A 12891-nucleotide genomic window follows, 5' to 3' on the forward strand; every position below is an offset into this window, starting at 1 on the left:
CACACCACCATAAACTATGAGTTACAAGTGCCTAAGATCACCTAAAACCGGGAACCTCAAAAAACACTCCTGCATTTTTAGTTGGGCCAATGCTTTATTTGCTTTCATTATGATTTGCGGTTTAGGATAATTCATTTTTGTACTCAACTCTAAAGATTGTCTACCTAGTCTGTCTACCTAACCAATTCAGTTGCCCAATGAAACTTCGCAGTTGCCCTTTTTCCGTCTTTGAAGCCACCGCGTCTTTTCGTGAAACCTGACCACTACTAATTGCTATTGGGCCGATGGTCTCCAAATAAGATTGCTGAAGTAAAGTTGCCCCTGACTTCGTCTGTCTAATTTCCAGTCCAATATATTTAAATGCACCGGAAGCCTGCCTTCCAACCCTGGATTCGTTCCACAATCCCGAGATTACAATAGCTTTAAAACCACTCATCCCACCCCACAAACAAATCACCGATATGCATCATAAAGATGCCAGAAAGAGATCCTTTATAGTGCCAGTAAAACATTGCCGGATCTGCTTTCAACTGGAAACAGCCTAACTTTAATAAAACTAACCTTACCGAAAATACCTAGGCGCATCATTTAATCCATATACACGTTTGTTCAACTTCCAGAATACCCCTTCTGTGTTAGCTGCCTCTAGGGGGGATGGAGAAAAATGTCTCTCTGAAGCTGATGCCCCTGCAAAAAGGCAGCTTTTATATCTATAGATTTGGATTTCCATGCCTTTGTGGCTAATAGAGCCAAGAAGATCTTTAAAATAACCTTTCCTGCCTTAGGTGAATCTACCCTTAAATCCTTTAAGGGGGTGTGTTCGGTCAGAATGGTGATGGGGTTCAGTCCGGTAATGTAGGAAAAGTACTGGACTGCCCAGAAAACTGCGAGCAGGTGCCTCTCACAGGCTGAAAATCCCTGCTCCACAGCATCTAAAAGTCGGGAGGGGTAAGCTACGGGTCTTAACTGCTCGTGCCGTTCCTGGAGGAGCACGGCTGAAAGGGTGCGGTCTGTGGTCGCTACCTCTATGGCGTAAGGGGAAAGCGGGTCTGGAACTTGTAGTGCGGGGGCGGCTGAGTGCCTGTTTAAAGCATTCGTATGCTGCGGAAGCCATTCCCAGGGGGCTCCCTTCTTTAGGAGGTCTGAGAGGGGCGCTGCCTTGCTGTCGAAACCGTCAATGTGGTTTCGGCTGTAGCCAACCAGTCCTAAAAACGACCGGAGGGCTGAAACGTTCTGGGGAAGGGGCAATTTAGCGATCGAGTCAATTCTTTTATGTTCGATCTCGCGTTTACCGTACATGATAATTGTTCCCAAATATACCACTTTTTCTTCTAAAATCTGGGCCTTTTTGGGGTTGACTTTACAACCAATGGAATGTAACAATTCCAGGAGTTCGGACAGAAGCTCAATGTGCTCTTCCTTAGTGTCTGTCTGCAGTAGTAGATCATCTACATACTGTACCAGACATTCGGGGCGAGAAAGTTTCGCTAGTCCATTTGCCAGCTGTCGGTGGAAAATGGAGGGGGAGTTGTGGAAGCCTTGTGGCAGGCATGTCCACGTGTACTGCTGCACTTTAAAGGTGAAGGCAAATTTGTACTGGCACGCCTTTGCCAATGGAATGGACCAGAATCCATTACTGATGTCCAAAACCGTGAACTAGCGGGAATTGAGTCCCTGCTTGAGCATGGTCTCGGGACTTGTTGCTACGGTGGGGGCTGCTGCGGGGGTGACTTTATTGAGTTCCCGATAATGGTCATGTGCCATGATCCGTCGGGCTTTCTTACTGGCCAAATCGGGGCATTATTAGTAGAGGCTACTGATCTTAGTACGCCCTGCTCTAATAAGCTCTCTATAACTTTTAGGATTTCTCCCTCTGCTTCTAGGGGGAATCCGTAATGTTTTTGGGGTCTCGGGGTCAGGTGCTGTTACTTGTACGGAGCCAGTCATCCGTCCACAGTCGTGCTTGTGGGTCGCGAATGCTGCCCTGTTCTTTTGCAAGACTGCCCTAACCTGCTTGTCCGTGCTAAGCGTGGTCGGGTTGAACCAAAATTCGCCTACTGCGCTAATTTTGTTCATGTAGTCCCCTATAGAACATAGAACATAGAACATAGAACATTACAGCGCAGTACAGGCCCTTCGGCCCTCGATGTTGCATTGTGGGGGCTCTAGCGGATTTTGCCATCTTCCAGACACACTGGTTGACTGGATCGAAGGATAGGTGGTGGGAATTCATAAAGTCGATTCCCAGAATATGTTCTGCTGTGTGGGGCAGGTCTACTAAAACTACGGGGTGTTTGGTGGTGATGGTTCCTTTTTGAATGGGTACAGGGACTGTGATGTGTCCCTGCTGTGAGTGGCCTGTAAAGCCGCTGAGGGTGATAGTGGCTGTAGTGGGCCACGTGTCTTTTTGAAATAGGGTGGAGGAATTTATGGTGGTGCGGGACCCACCTGTGTCCCAAAGAAATCCGATAGGCTGTCCCCGAATTTTCGCTGTGACTACGGGTCGTCCTGACCTATCCCAAAGGGTGTCGCAGACCTAACTGGGGGAGCCCGTACACCATCAGTCCGTTCCGGTCAAGTCCGTCTGATCCGAACGGGCGCTAACGCTATGGATGGGCTCTGTCATTTTCTTTATCAAAATGCCTGTCTGTTGGGCTCTCTGTGGCTTTTTAGGGGCATTGCATTTTTTTGCGAAATGTCCCAAATGTCCGCAGCTGTAACATTCTTGTGACTTGGGTGGGGGGCTGTTCTTTCCCTCATTTACCCAGGCATGGTTGTGATGTGTTGCTTTTACTGCCTGCATGTCTGCGGCGGCTTGCTTTTCTTCGGTGTTTTTAGTTGTGGGTTTACTCTGAACAGATTGCTCCCAAATGCGGGACAATCTTTTAACTACCCACTTCTCGTTATGGGCCTCCTCTGAGGGATGATAACTATTACAGGCATTCTGTCCTCCATCTGTGGCATGGGAGATAAGGGTGCGGGTCCATTTGTTGTCTGGGGACAAATGGGCACGGTCTACGTCTCCAAAAAACGGCTGCAAAGTGAATCCACAGGCGTCCTGCGAACGCTGTGGGGTGCTCAGACTTCTTCTGCCTACATTTATTGAGACCATCTACGGGGTCACCCCGGTTATACCCGATCGCATCCAGGATCGCGGTATGCATTTCTGCAAGGGTGCCTCCTCCTACGTTCTGTGGGTCGGGAAGGGCTGCTGCTACCGATGGATCTAAACTTAGAACCATGAGCTTTACATGCTCTCTCTCATCCAGGCCGTACATGTTCGCCTGATGTTTGCCGGTGGCAAAGAAATGGTGGGGGTCTGCGGCGGGGAGGAACGGTGTGATCTTTGCACACGCGTCCCGTAATTGGGTCACTGTTAGGGGGGTGGAATATAGAAATTCCGCCTCGTCCGGTGTGGCTGTGCGGTGGGTGGTTACAGGGTTCATTGGAGCCTGAACTACCTGCTGTGTGGGGGGTTGGGGTGCTTTTCTCCTTTGGGGCTTTCCCCGCGCACATGTTCCCTGAACATATCTCTGCGCTGTTTCTTGTAACTCTTCCCAATCAGGGCCGTCTTCCTGGTCTAATTTTCCCCCAAAGGTTTCCTGAAATCCTTTCTGGACAGAAAGCAGTGATTGCAGGTCTGCAATCTGCTTCCGGCACTTTGCATGATCTATTGTGCTCTGTCTTTGTTCTGTGGTGGCAGCGTGGAGCGCTCTCAAGGCTGCCTTGAGATCACTACATTGTTTCTGTAGCGTCTCTACCTGCTTTCTGTTTCTTTCCTTACCAGGACTGCACGCTGCGTGTCCTGATAGGCCTTTTCGTACTGTGATTGGAAACTGCTTAAATGCCTCAGACAAGACTGGTGACCCCGTTTGGCATCAGCCACCTCTTCATCCTTTGCTGCTAATTTCCTCCTTAACTCTAAATTCTCTTTCTCAACTTTGCTTACATCGACTTTGCTCATCCGATGTATGCCCTCAACTTCTTTGCGGAGTGTCTTTACGACCTCCTCTGTGCCTCGCAATTGTGCCAAACAGGACACGATTGCCATCGGCTTGCGAGCTTTCGCTAAGCTCTTTTTATGTATCTCGCTCAGGTTCTCCCACCAAGTATGCCCTATACTTCCGGGACCTGATTCGTCATTATCGCAGAAATCATTCCACATGGGCCATCCTTTGCCCTTGAGATATTTCCGGATTTCCTCTTCTCAAATGGGACACTGTCCCACTCTACTGCTGCTGGTCGCTGCGACCGCAAATTCCTCAGGGTTCATGAGGCGCTTCATTGCCTGCATGGCCATCTTTCCTATCCGCTTGTTTCGTTTAAATTTGGAACAGGGGGCTAAGGTGGTGTCGTAGATGCGGGTACGGCTTGCGCTAATTTCCGAAAATACAGACTTCCGACAGTTCTGACGCAACAAAAATCTATCAGTTTTACCTTATAGCCCTGTTAGTTACGCATGCATACACACACTTCTGAATTATGACTATTAATCAGAGCTGCTTGAACACGTGTGGTTTTTTGTTTCCAATTCGATTCTAATTCAAAATTTCTTGGGTTCTCCCGGAGTGGTTTTCCACTTCTAGATCAGGTCCCGTCAGGATGTCGCCAAAATGTTGCTCGTTTTAGCCCTAGTTTACTTATTCTTATTCTCTCACCTTTGCTCATGAGTCGCCAGGTATCTTTCTGATACTGCCACGTGGTTCAAGTCCAAGTAATGATTAATAATGCAACACACCGCTTAGTAAGAGTTAAATCAACGCTCATTTATTATATACAGCAATTAATACTTAGACAATAATTCTACTTCTAGACTACTACCTACAACTAACAGGCCAATACTTAACTTTGGAAATGGCCCACCAAGTCAGGGAAATGAATGGTCTTTCAAATTGGTTCTGAGCCTGCGGGATTCAAAAGCTGGTACAAGTCGATAGTCAGGAGTGCCTATCTGGTAGCGATCGCTGGAGTAAAACTTACGTTCTCTTGTAGAAGGGTCTCGAAGGTTGTGAGCAGGAAAAGAAGGTGTTGTAGTATGTATTAGGGGTCATGTGGGACTGGAAGCCCTAATGTCATTGGCTGACAGATCCCGGATCCTGGTTGGCCGTTGACCTCAAGCTCCGCCCTGAAGGCGAAGTATAAGAAGCCGGTGTCTTCCCCCGCAGGCCAGTTTACTATCGGGCTGCTGGGGAACAGACACGCTTAATAAAGCCTCATCGACTTCACTCTATTCGTCTCACGGAGTCTTTGTGCGCGACAGAAGGGTCGAGTTGAACTTGGCCCCTATGTTTACCTTTCTTTGTGTTAGCCCCTGCTGGCGCCGAAAGGTCTGGGTCGGCTTTATGTTGCTAATCTGTAGCAATTGTTCCCAGGGATGGCTGCTTAATATGCAGATGACTGGGTTGTTGTGATGTTGATGGCTGCAGGTATCGGTCTGGACTGACTTCCCCAGAGGCGAATACGCTGTTTTACCTGCAGCTGTCTGGTTGAGTCCTGTTGGCTGATTTTCCCATCAGCCTCTTCTGTTTGCCATTTTAGATCGGGATTTGACCATTCTAATCGGGAGTCAGCCATTTTACATGGCTACAATATGCACTTTATAAGTCATCCTTTCGATAAATCCTATCCATAAAACGCAATAGAATCTCCAGACCTTCTTCAAGGTAGATAAATCCCCGGGACCTGATGAAATGTATCCCAGGATGTTGTGGGAGGCTAGGGAGGAAATTGCGGGTCCCCTAACAGAGATATTTGAATCATCGGCAGCCACAGGTGAGGTGCCTGAAGATTGGAGAGTAGCGAATGTTGTGCCCTTGTTTAAGAAGGGCAGCAGGGAAAAGCCTGGGAACTACAGACCGGTGAGCCTAACGTCTGTAGTAGGTAAGTTGCAAGAAGGTATTCTGAGAGACAGGATCTACAAGCATTTAGAGAGGCAAGGACTGATTCGGGGCAGTCAGCATGGCTTTGTGCGTGGAAAATCATGTCTCACAAATTTGATTGAATTTTTTGAGGGGGTGACCAAGAAGGTAGATGAGGGCAGTGCAGTAGACGTTGTCTACATGGACTTTAGCAAAGCCTTTGACAAGGTACCGCATGGTAGGTTGTTGCAGAAGGTTAAAGCTCACGGGATCCAGGGTGAGGTTGCCAATTGGATTCAAAATTGGCTGGACGACAAAAGACAGAGGGTGGTTGTAGAGGGTTGTTTTTCAAACTGGAGGCCTGTGACCAGTGGTGTGCCTCAGGGATCGGTGCTGGGTCCACTGTTATTTGTGATTTATATTAATGATTTGGATGAGAATTTAGGAGGCATGGTTAGTAAGTTTGCAGATGACACCAAGATTGGTGGCACAGTGGATAGTGAAGAAGGTTATCTAGGATTGCAACGGGATCCTGATCAATTAGGCCAGTGGGCCGACGAATGGCAGATGGAGTTTAATTTAGATAAATGTGAGGTGATGCATTTTGGCAGATCGAATCAGGCCAGGACCGACTCAGTTAATGGTATGGCGTTGGGGAGAGTTATAGAACAAAGAGATCTAGGAGTACAGGTTCATAGCTCCTTGAAGGTGGAGTCGCAGGTGGACAGGGTGGTGAAGAAGGCATTCGGCATGCTTGGTTTCATTGGTCAGAACATTGAATACAGGAGGTGGGACGTCTTGTTGAAGTTGTACAAGACATTGGTACGGCCACACTTGGAATACTGTGTGCAGTTCTAGTCACCCTATTAGAGAAAGGATATTATTAAACTAGAAAGAGTGCAGAAAAGATTTACTAGGATGTTAGCGGGACTTGATGGTTTGAGTTATAAGGAGAGGCTGGATAGACTGGGACTTTTTTCCCTGGAGCGTAGGAGGCTTAGGGGTGAACTTATAGAGGTCTATAAAATAATGAGGGGCATAGATAAGGTAGATAGTCAACATCTTTTCCCAAAGGTAGAGGAGTCCAAAACTAGAGGGCATAGGTTTAAGGTGAGAGGGGAGAGATTCAGAAGGGCCCAGAGGGGCAATTTCTTCACTCAGAGGGTAGTGAGTGTCTGGAATGTGCTGCCAGAGGTAGTAGTAGAGGCGGGTACAAATGTGTCTTTTAAAAAGCATTTAGATAGTTACATGGGTAAGATGGGTATAGAGGGTTATGGGCCAAGTGCGGGCAACTGGGACTAGCTTAATGGTAAAAACTGGGCGGCATGGACTGGTTGGGCCGAAGGGCCTGTTTCCATGCTGTAAACTTCTATGATTCAATGATTCTGAGCCTAACTGTCCCAATTCTAGTTCAGAAAACACTTTGCTTCAGATTTTACTCTCGTAAGTAGAGAAAGAGTCAATGTCATACTTTGTTTCCTCTTTGCCAAGGTAATAAGTTACTTTAGTCCACAGAATTTTTTTTCTTCTTCTGGAAAAGTTGTATCTTTCAACCCTTTACTTTTGCACAGCAACCATCCTCTGCTACCACTGTTAATTTCTGGCTGCTATTGAGTAAAGAGTGAAGAGTTCTGCTCCTTTCCCAAGCACCTTTATTTTCCTTGAACACTTTCCTTGAACACTATGTCCCCACGCCCGTGAAAAAACGTGCGCAAATCACTCTGGACTTAATCTGGAGAAAGTCCAGTGTGATTCTCCTACCTGGAGGGGGCTAGCAGGGCCCCAGAGTAGTCCTCGCAGTTCCGGCTGCCGATACAGGGCCCTGCACTTCCGGTCGGGGGTCCGCGCATGCGCATGGCGGCGGCCTGTGTCGCCCGCCCCGCGTGACATGGTTGACCCACACCGCGGACCGGCACCAAGACGTTAGGCCCCCCCATAGATCACGCGCATCCGGTGGCATCCGATCGATAGCCTGGCCGTCCTGGTAGCCCCCCCCAGTGAATGAATACCCCGCCCCCCCACCAGGGCGGCCGCGGACTGACTCCACAGCCGTCACGCCGAGTGCCTGCCGGGTGGAACCATGAGAGAACTACGCTGGCGGGAACTCGGCCAGTTGCACCTGGAGAATCGCCGCAGCGGCCTCTTTCAATGGTCCCCGATCGGCGCTGCATCGACCGCACGCGCCCGATTGGTGGCAATTCTCCGGGGTGCGGCGTCGGACCCGATCACTGGTTTGACGCCCATTCTCCGCCCCTGCACCGAGCGCGATTTCGGCTCGGAGAATCCCGCCCCTGATTTTGTCCTCTTGAAATGAAATGAAATGAAAATCGCTTATTGTCACAAGTAGGCTTCAAATGAAGTTACTGTGAAAAGCTCTTTGTCGCCACATTCCGGCAGCTGCTGGCCTGCCTTGGTCTACTTTGAAAACCAGCTATTTAGCCCTGTGCTAAACCAGCCCCATCACTCTTTTGTGAAGACTGGAAATATGTATTCAATTGCTCAGCCATTTCTTGGTCCGTCATTATGCATTCCCCTGTTTCTGTCTGTAGGGGGCCTACATTTGTCTTCACCAATCACTTTCTCTTCACATAGTTTAGTGTCGAAAAAGAAAAAGGTTAGGTGGGGTTACTGGGTTACAGGGATAGGGTGAGGTATGGGGTTAAGTAGGGTCCCCTTTCCAAGGGTCGGTGCAGACTTGATGGGCCGAATGGCCTCCTGCACTGTATATTCTATAATTGGATGAACTGGTGGGTGCCACAGGGATTGAGGTGCATCATCACCCCCTGTAATAACATTTTGGTTCAGTTAAGCTTATTTTAACATTTTAATTATAGTGCACTACCAGGGATATCAACCCTCTTTAATTTATTTATTTCACAGATTTATTTTTAAAAAATCAAAAATAGTATAAATATTGGGATCAGCAAGAGCTGGGTGCATCATCACCCCCAGGAATGATATTTTAATTTGATTTTATAAGTTTCCTAAGAAGTTTTTATTTTTTCTTACAGTGTCCAACCAAGTGCTGTCACCTCTTGGGCGGGATTCTGTGGGAATCGGCGGGGCGGGCAATTCCGGCGCGAAGGAGTAGCGTGAACCACTCCGGCATTGGGCTGCCCCGAAGGTGTGTAATCCTCCACACCTTCAGGGGCTAGGCCGGTGCCGGAGTGGTTTGCACCGGCCGGCGGGGAAGCGGCTTGGCGCCACGCCAACCAGCGCCGAAGGGCCTCCGCTGGCCGGCACGTGTTGGCGTCATCTCAGCGCATGCACAGGGGGGGTTCATCTCTGCGTCGGCCATCGCGGAGGAATAGCAGCCGACGCGGAGGAATAGCGTGCCCCCACGACACAGGCCAGCCCGTGGATCGGTGGGCCCCAATTGCGGGCCAGGCCACCGTCTGGGTACCTACCAGGGCCAGATCCCCCCGCACCATCCCGAGGACCCCGGAGACCGCCCGCGCAGCCAGGTCCCGCCAGTAAGTACCTGTTGTAATTTACGCCGACGGGACCGGCCTAAAACGGGCGGCCACTCGGCCCATCGCAGGCCAGAAAATCGCTGGGGGGGGGGGGCGGGGGGCAGCTACCAACGGCCGCCGAGCGGCAGGCGCAATTCCCATCCCGGCGCCGGAGAATTCGGCAGCCGGCGGTGGCGGGATTCACGCCACCCCCCGGCGATTCTCCGACTCAGCGGGGGGTCAGAGAATCCCGCCCCTTATTTTTGATCTCTGTTTGATTTAATGTTTTTTTATTCTACTAAAAGAGTGTAATGAGGGATAATGGGACACCAAGTTGTGTGGGTGGAGAGCTGCAAGACTTTACACATCAATAAAATTGCTGAATAAAGAAAAGCTATGCGTCCGGGTTTCGACTTCATCAAGTGACTTGGATCCTCATCGCATCAATTATTTGCCAGAGATCGAGAGCAGTCTATTTAATATCTTTGATTTTGAACTGTTGTTTTAATGCTTGCAAAGCACACGGATAAAAGAGTAGAGTAGGGATGAGCAAAGCACGGTGGGCAATAACTGCTGGCCCAGCCAGTTACGCCTACATGTTGTAAATTAATTTTAAAAAAGCAATGAAAAATAAATTATTTCCCTTTATTCCATGAATCTTGCTCAGAAAAGCAGTAGTTTGAAATAAATCAAAATATTGACAAAACTTCAAGTTGTTATCCATTTTGGTCTTAAAAATATCCGGCAGCATGTTTTCTCCTTTATAGGAGAATAAAAAAAAGAAAATTGCTGACGAAAGGGAGAGATTTGTTGAAGAGATTTCAGAATTCAATGCTGAATATGACTTACTAAGTAACAGAACAATTACAATTGAAATCAATGCAAAGTCAAAAATATTTGATTTGGAAACAGAAGCTAAGCACCTGAAAAATGGTGAGTATATCACTTGTCATGTTTATTATCTTATGGTGTTGACTTCAATTTATGAAACAGATTTTACAGTAAAGCTCTTCGGATTAGAGGATTGCTAAAAAAAAAAACATCCTCCCGATGGCATTTGACACTGATACTTAGTTTTATTAATTTAAATGAAGCTATAGTAAATGAAGCTCTCGTTATAATGGTCAGCAGCTCATTGATGAACAAATTGCTATAAAGAACATTGAACATCACATAATTTCCAGATCCATTGCTTTATTGTTATTTTACAATTCTTGTGTGGAGTATCAGTGAACAGTGCATTTGGCTTCTTTAGTGTAGTGGAATCGAACCTCACAGAACAAATTCTGTTAGGATATCAGAGCCCTGCAAAACATTCATTATTGTCTTTGCTGCAACAGTATTTTGTTAAATTCTCACCTTGTACCATTCCATTATTCCCAGGCCATCACTCTCGTCCCACTTTCCATTCATTCCTTTCTCTTTCTGATATCATCCCACATTACCCACTCCCGGCTGTTTCTTATGCAATACCCATACCCCAATCCATCCCACCATGCCATTGCATCCCCATCCCCCATTCCATACCACCATGTGGTTCTCCCTTGCATGCTATACCCCTCCCTGATGCTCTCAGCCCCTCCCATGTCACATCCTCCCCCCCCATACCATCCCTCATACCCTCCCATGTCTTCCACCCCATTTCATGCTGGAGCCCCCCACAAATGCCGATGCCCCCCCTCATCTTATTGTTGTAGGGCTCCCCTTGCCTTTGGTTATCTTTTACCTCCACCTTACCCCATCACCATGGAGAGAGAAAGAGTCGGCATCTCAAATAGCCGTATTCCAGAGAGAGGGTTGGCACCACGTCTAATGATACCCAAGGAAACCTTTCCTTGCAGTTAGCAAACAATTCCCAAAGCAACATTTATCCAAACTGTCATGCCTCTTATCCCAGTAAAAGGAAAATTCATTTCTGCTACTAATTCCGTAGCATTCAAAAATGGTCTTGACAACTAAATATGCCCCATATGGACGACAATTGTATCTCTCAGATTAATTTACTGCAAAAAATGCAATTTTTAAAAAATGCCATCAGCAACCACTTTCCTGAAACACTGCCCGCGACTTAACTCGAAACAAAATCTATGACCAGTTTTGGGCAGATTTAGCTGCAGTGCCATGAAAGATCTTGCTATTTAACGGCACTTTGTGGTTATTTTTGGCCTCGGGGAGTTTCTCTCTGCCAAGGCAGCATTTAGAGTCATTTCCTGCTGGTGAGCTCAGCAGGAAAGACTCCCGCAGATCAGAGTTGATGGTGAAGATCAGGGAGTTTCTCTCCGCCAAGGCAGCATTTAGAGTAATTTCCTGCTGGTGAGCGCAGCAGGAAAGACTCCCGCAGATCGGAGTTGATGGTTAAGAAAAGGTTGTATCGATAGACTGGCTAACTGAGCAGAAAAATAACAAATGGAGTCCAATCCTTATCACATTTAAAAAAATCTTGGATCTTGTTATGACACTCTGGGATAGTGTGCAGTCAATTCCAGCTCCACGTGCCCCAGAGTCGCAACACATGTGAATTACCAAATTATTCTTATCCACAATTTTTTCGTCATCAGTGATTCTTCGCCACGTTTCCAAACGCGATTTTGGTGTCGGGGATCGGAGAATCCAACCCCCAAAGTCTTTGGCCCTTGGCTGCCTAATGATTACAGTCACCAGTTTGTAAATGTAAAAATAATTACTACTTATTTATAACAAGAACTGTCATGGAATATGCAGCAAATACAACTGGTTAACTATAAATTAATTCCTAATCCCCACTTTAACCTGCCCCCGCACTCTACACACACACAAGACAGACAAATACAGAGGGGTGGAAATGAAAGGAAAAAAAGAGTATTTGTTTCAGATGGTTCTTGCACACTTTTGGTTCTTGCACACTTTTCTTCCCAGCAAGCTTGCAGATTAAAGTCTTTGTATATCCTAGAATGGTCTTCTCTGTAGATTCATTCATTTATTCAGGTTTAGAAAATGCAGTACTCACAGGCGTTCCGGAGAGAGAGATAGTCGGTTTAGATCAGCCCAGGAGAGATTTATCTGTATCCTGCATCAATGCTGCCAGAATCAAAATTGAAACCTTGGAACTTTGAAAAGCATCCCATTGGATCAAAAATGGAATGGCAAAATAAACAGGAAGTACCCTTACAATCTACATTTGAAGTACCATAACCCACAGGGGTATGTAATGTTGCTCTGTTTCTCTGGTTATGAATATGGCGGTCAATATGGTCGCCTTCCTTATTACTAATTATGTTTGCTTTAGAGTCGGCAGGTATCTCTCGATACCGCCACAAGGTTCAGACCCGAATACTGATCAAAGAGCCAATACACCAGTTAGTTAGTTCAAAGTCAATACTATTTATTTACACACACAGTAATATCTACTCATGCACAAAGTACTACAAATTAAACTATTTCTAATGGTAACACCTATATTTAGCTTCGGGTGCCCACTCAGTCAGAGGAACAATGGCCGTTGTTCGGATCTGAGGCTGTTGGGTTCGAAGGTACACAGGAGAACAGCTGAGGTCGTCCGTCTGGTTGCGAGCGTTGACCTTGGACTTACTTGCTTCTGGTGC

General features: G+C 47.2%; 1 protein-coding gene across 1 annotated transcript in view; it reads left to right on the forward strand.

The window, feature by feature from the left end:
* The window catches only part of LOC140392452 (coiled-coil domain-containing protein 172-like), a 138101-nt gene that overhangs the window by 41222 nt on the left and 83988 nt on the right, over positions 1-12891 (forward strand). Inside the window, exon 3 of the mRNA XM_072477703.1 lies at positions 10078-10243. Coding sequence (XP_072333804.1) covers positions 10078-10243 — 166 coding nt within the window. The remainder of the gene's footprint in view (positions 1-10077; positions 10244-12891) is intronic.

The sequence above is a fragment of the Scyliorhinus torazame genome, chromosome 16, assembly GCF_047496885.1.
Source record: "Scyliorhinus torazame isolate Kashiwa2021f chromosome 16, sScyTor2.1, whole genome shotgun sequence".
In the NCBI taxonomy this organism is placed as follows: Eukaryota; Metazoa; Chordata; class Chondrichthyes; order Carcharhiniformes; family Scyliorhinidae; genus Scyliorhinus; species Scyliorhinus torazame.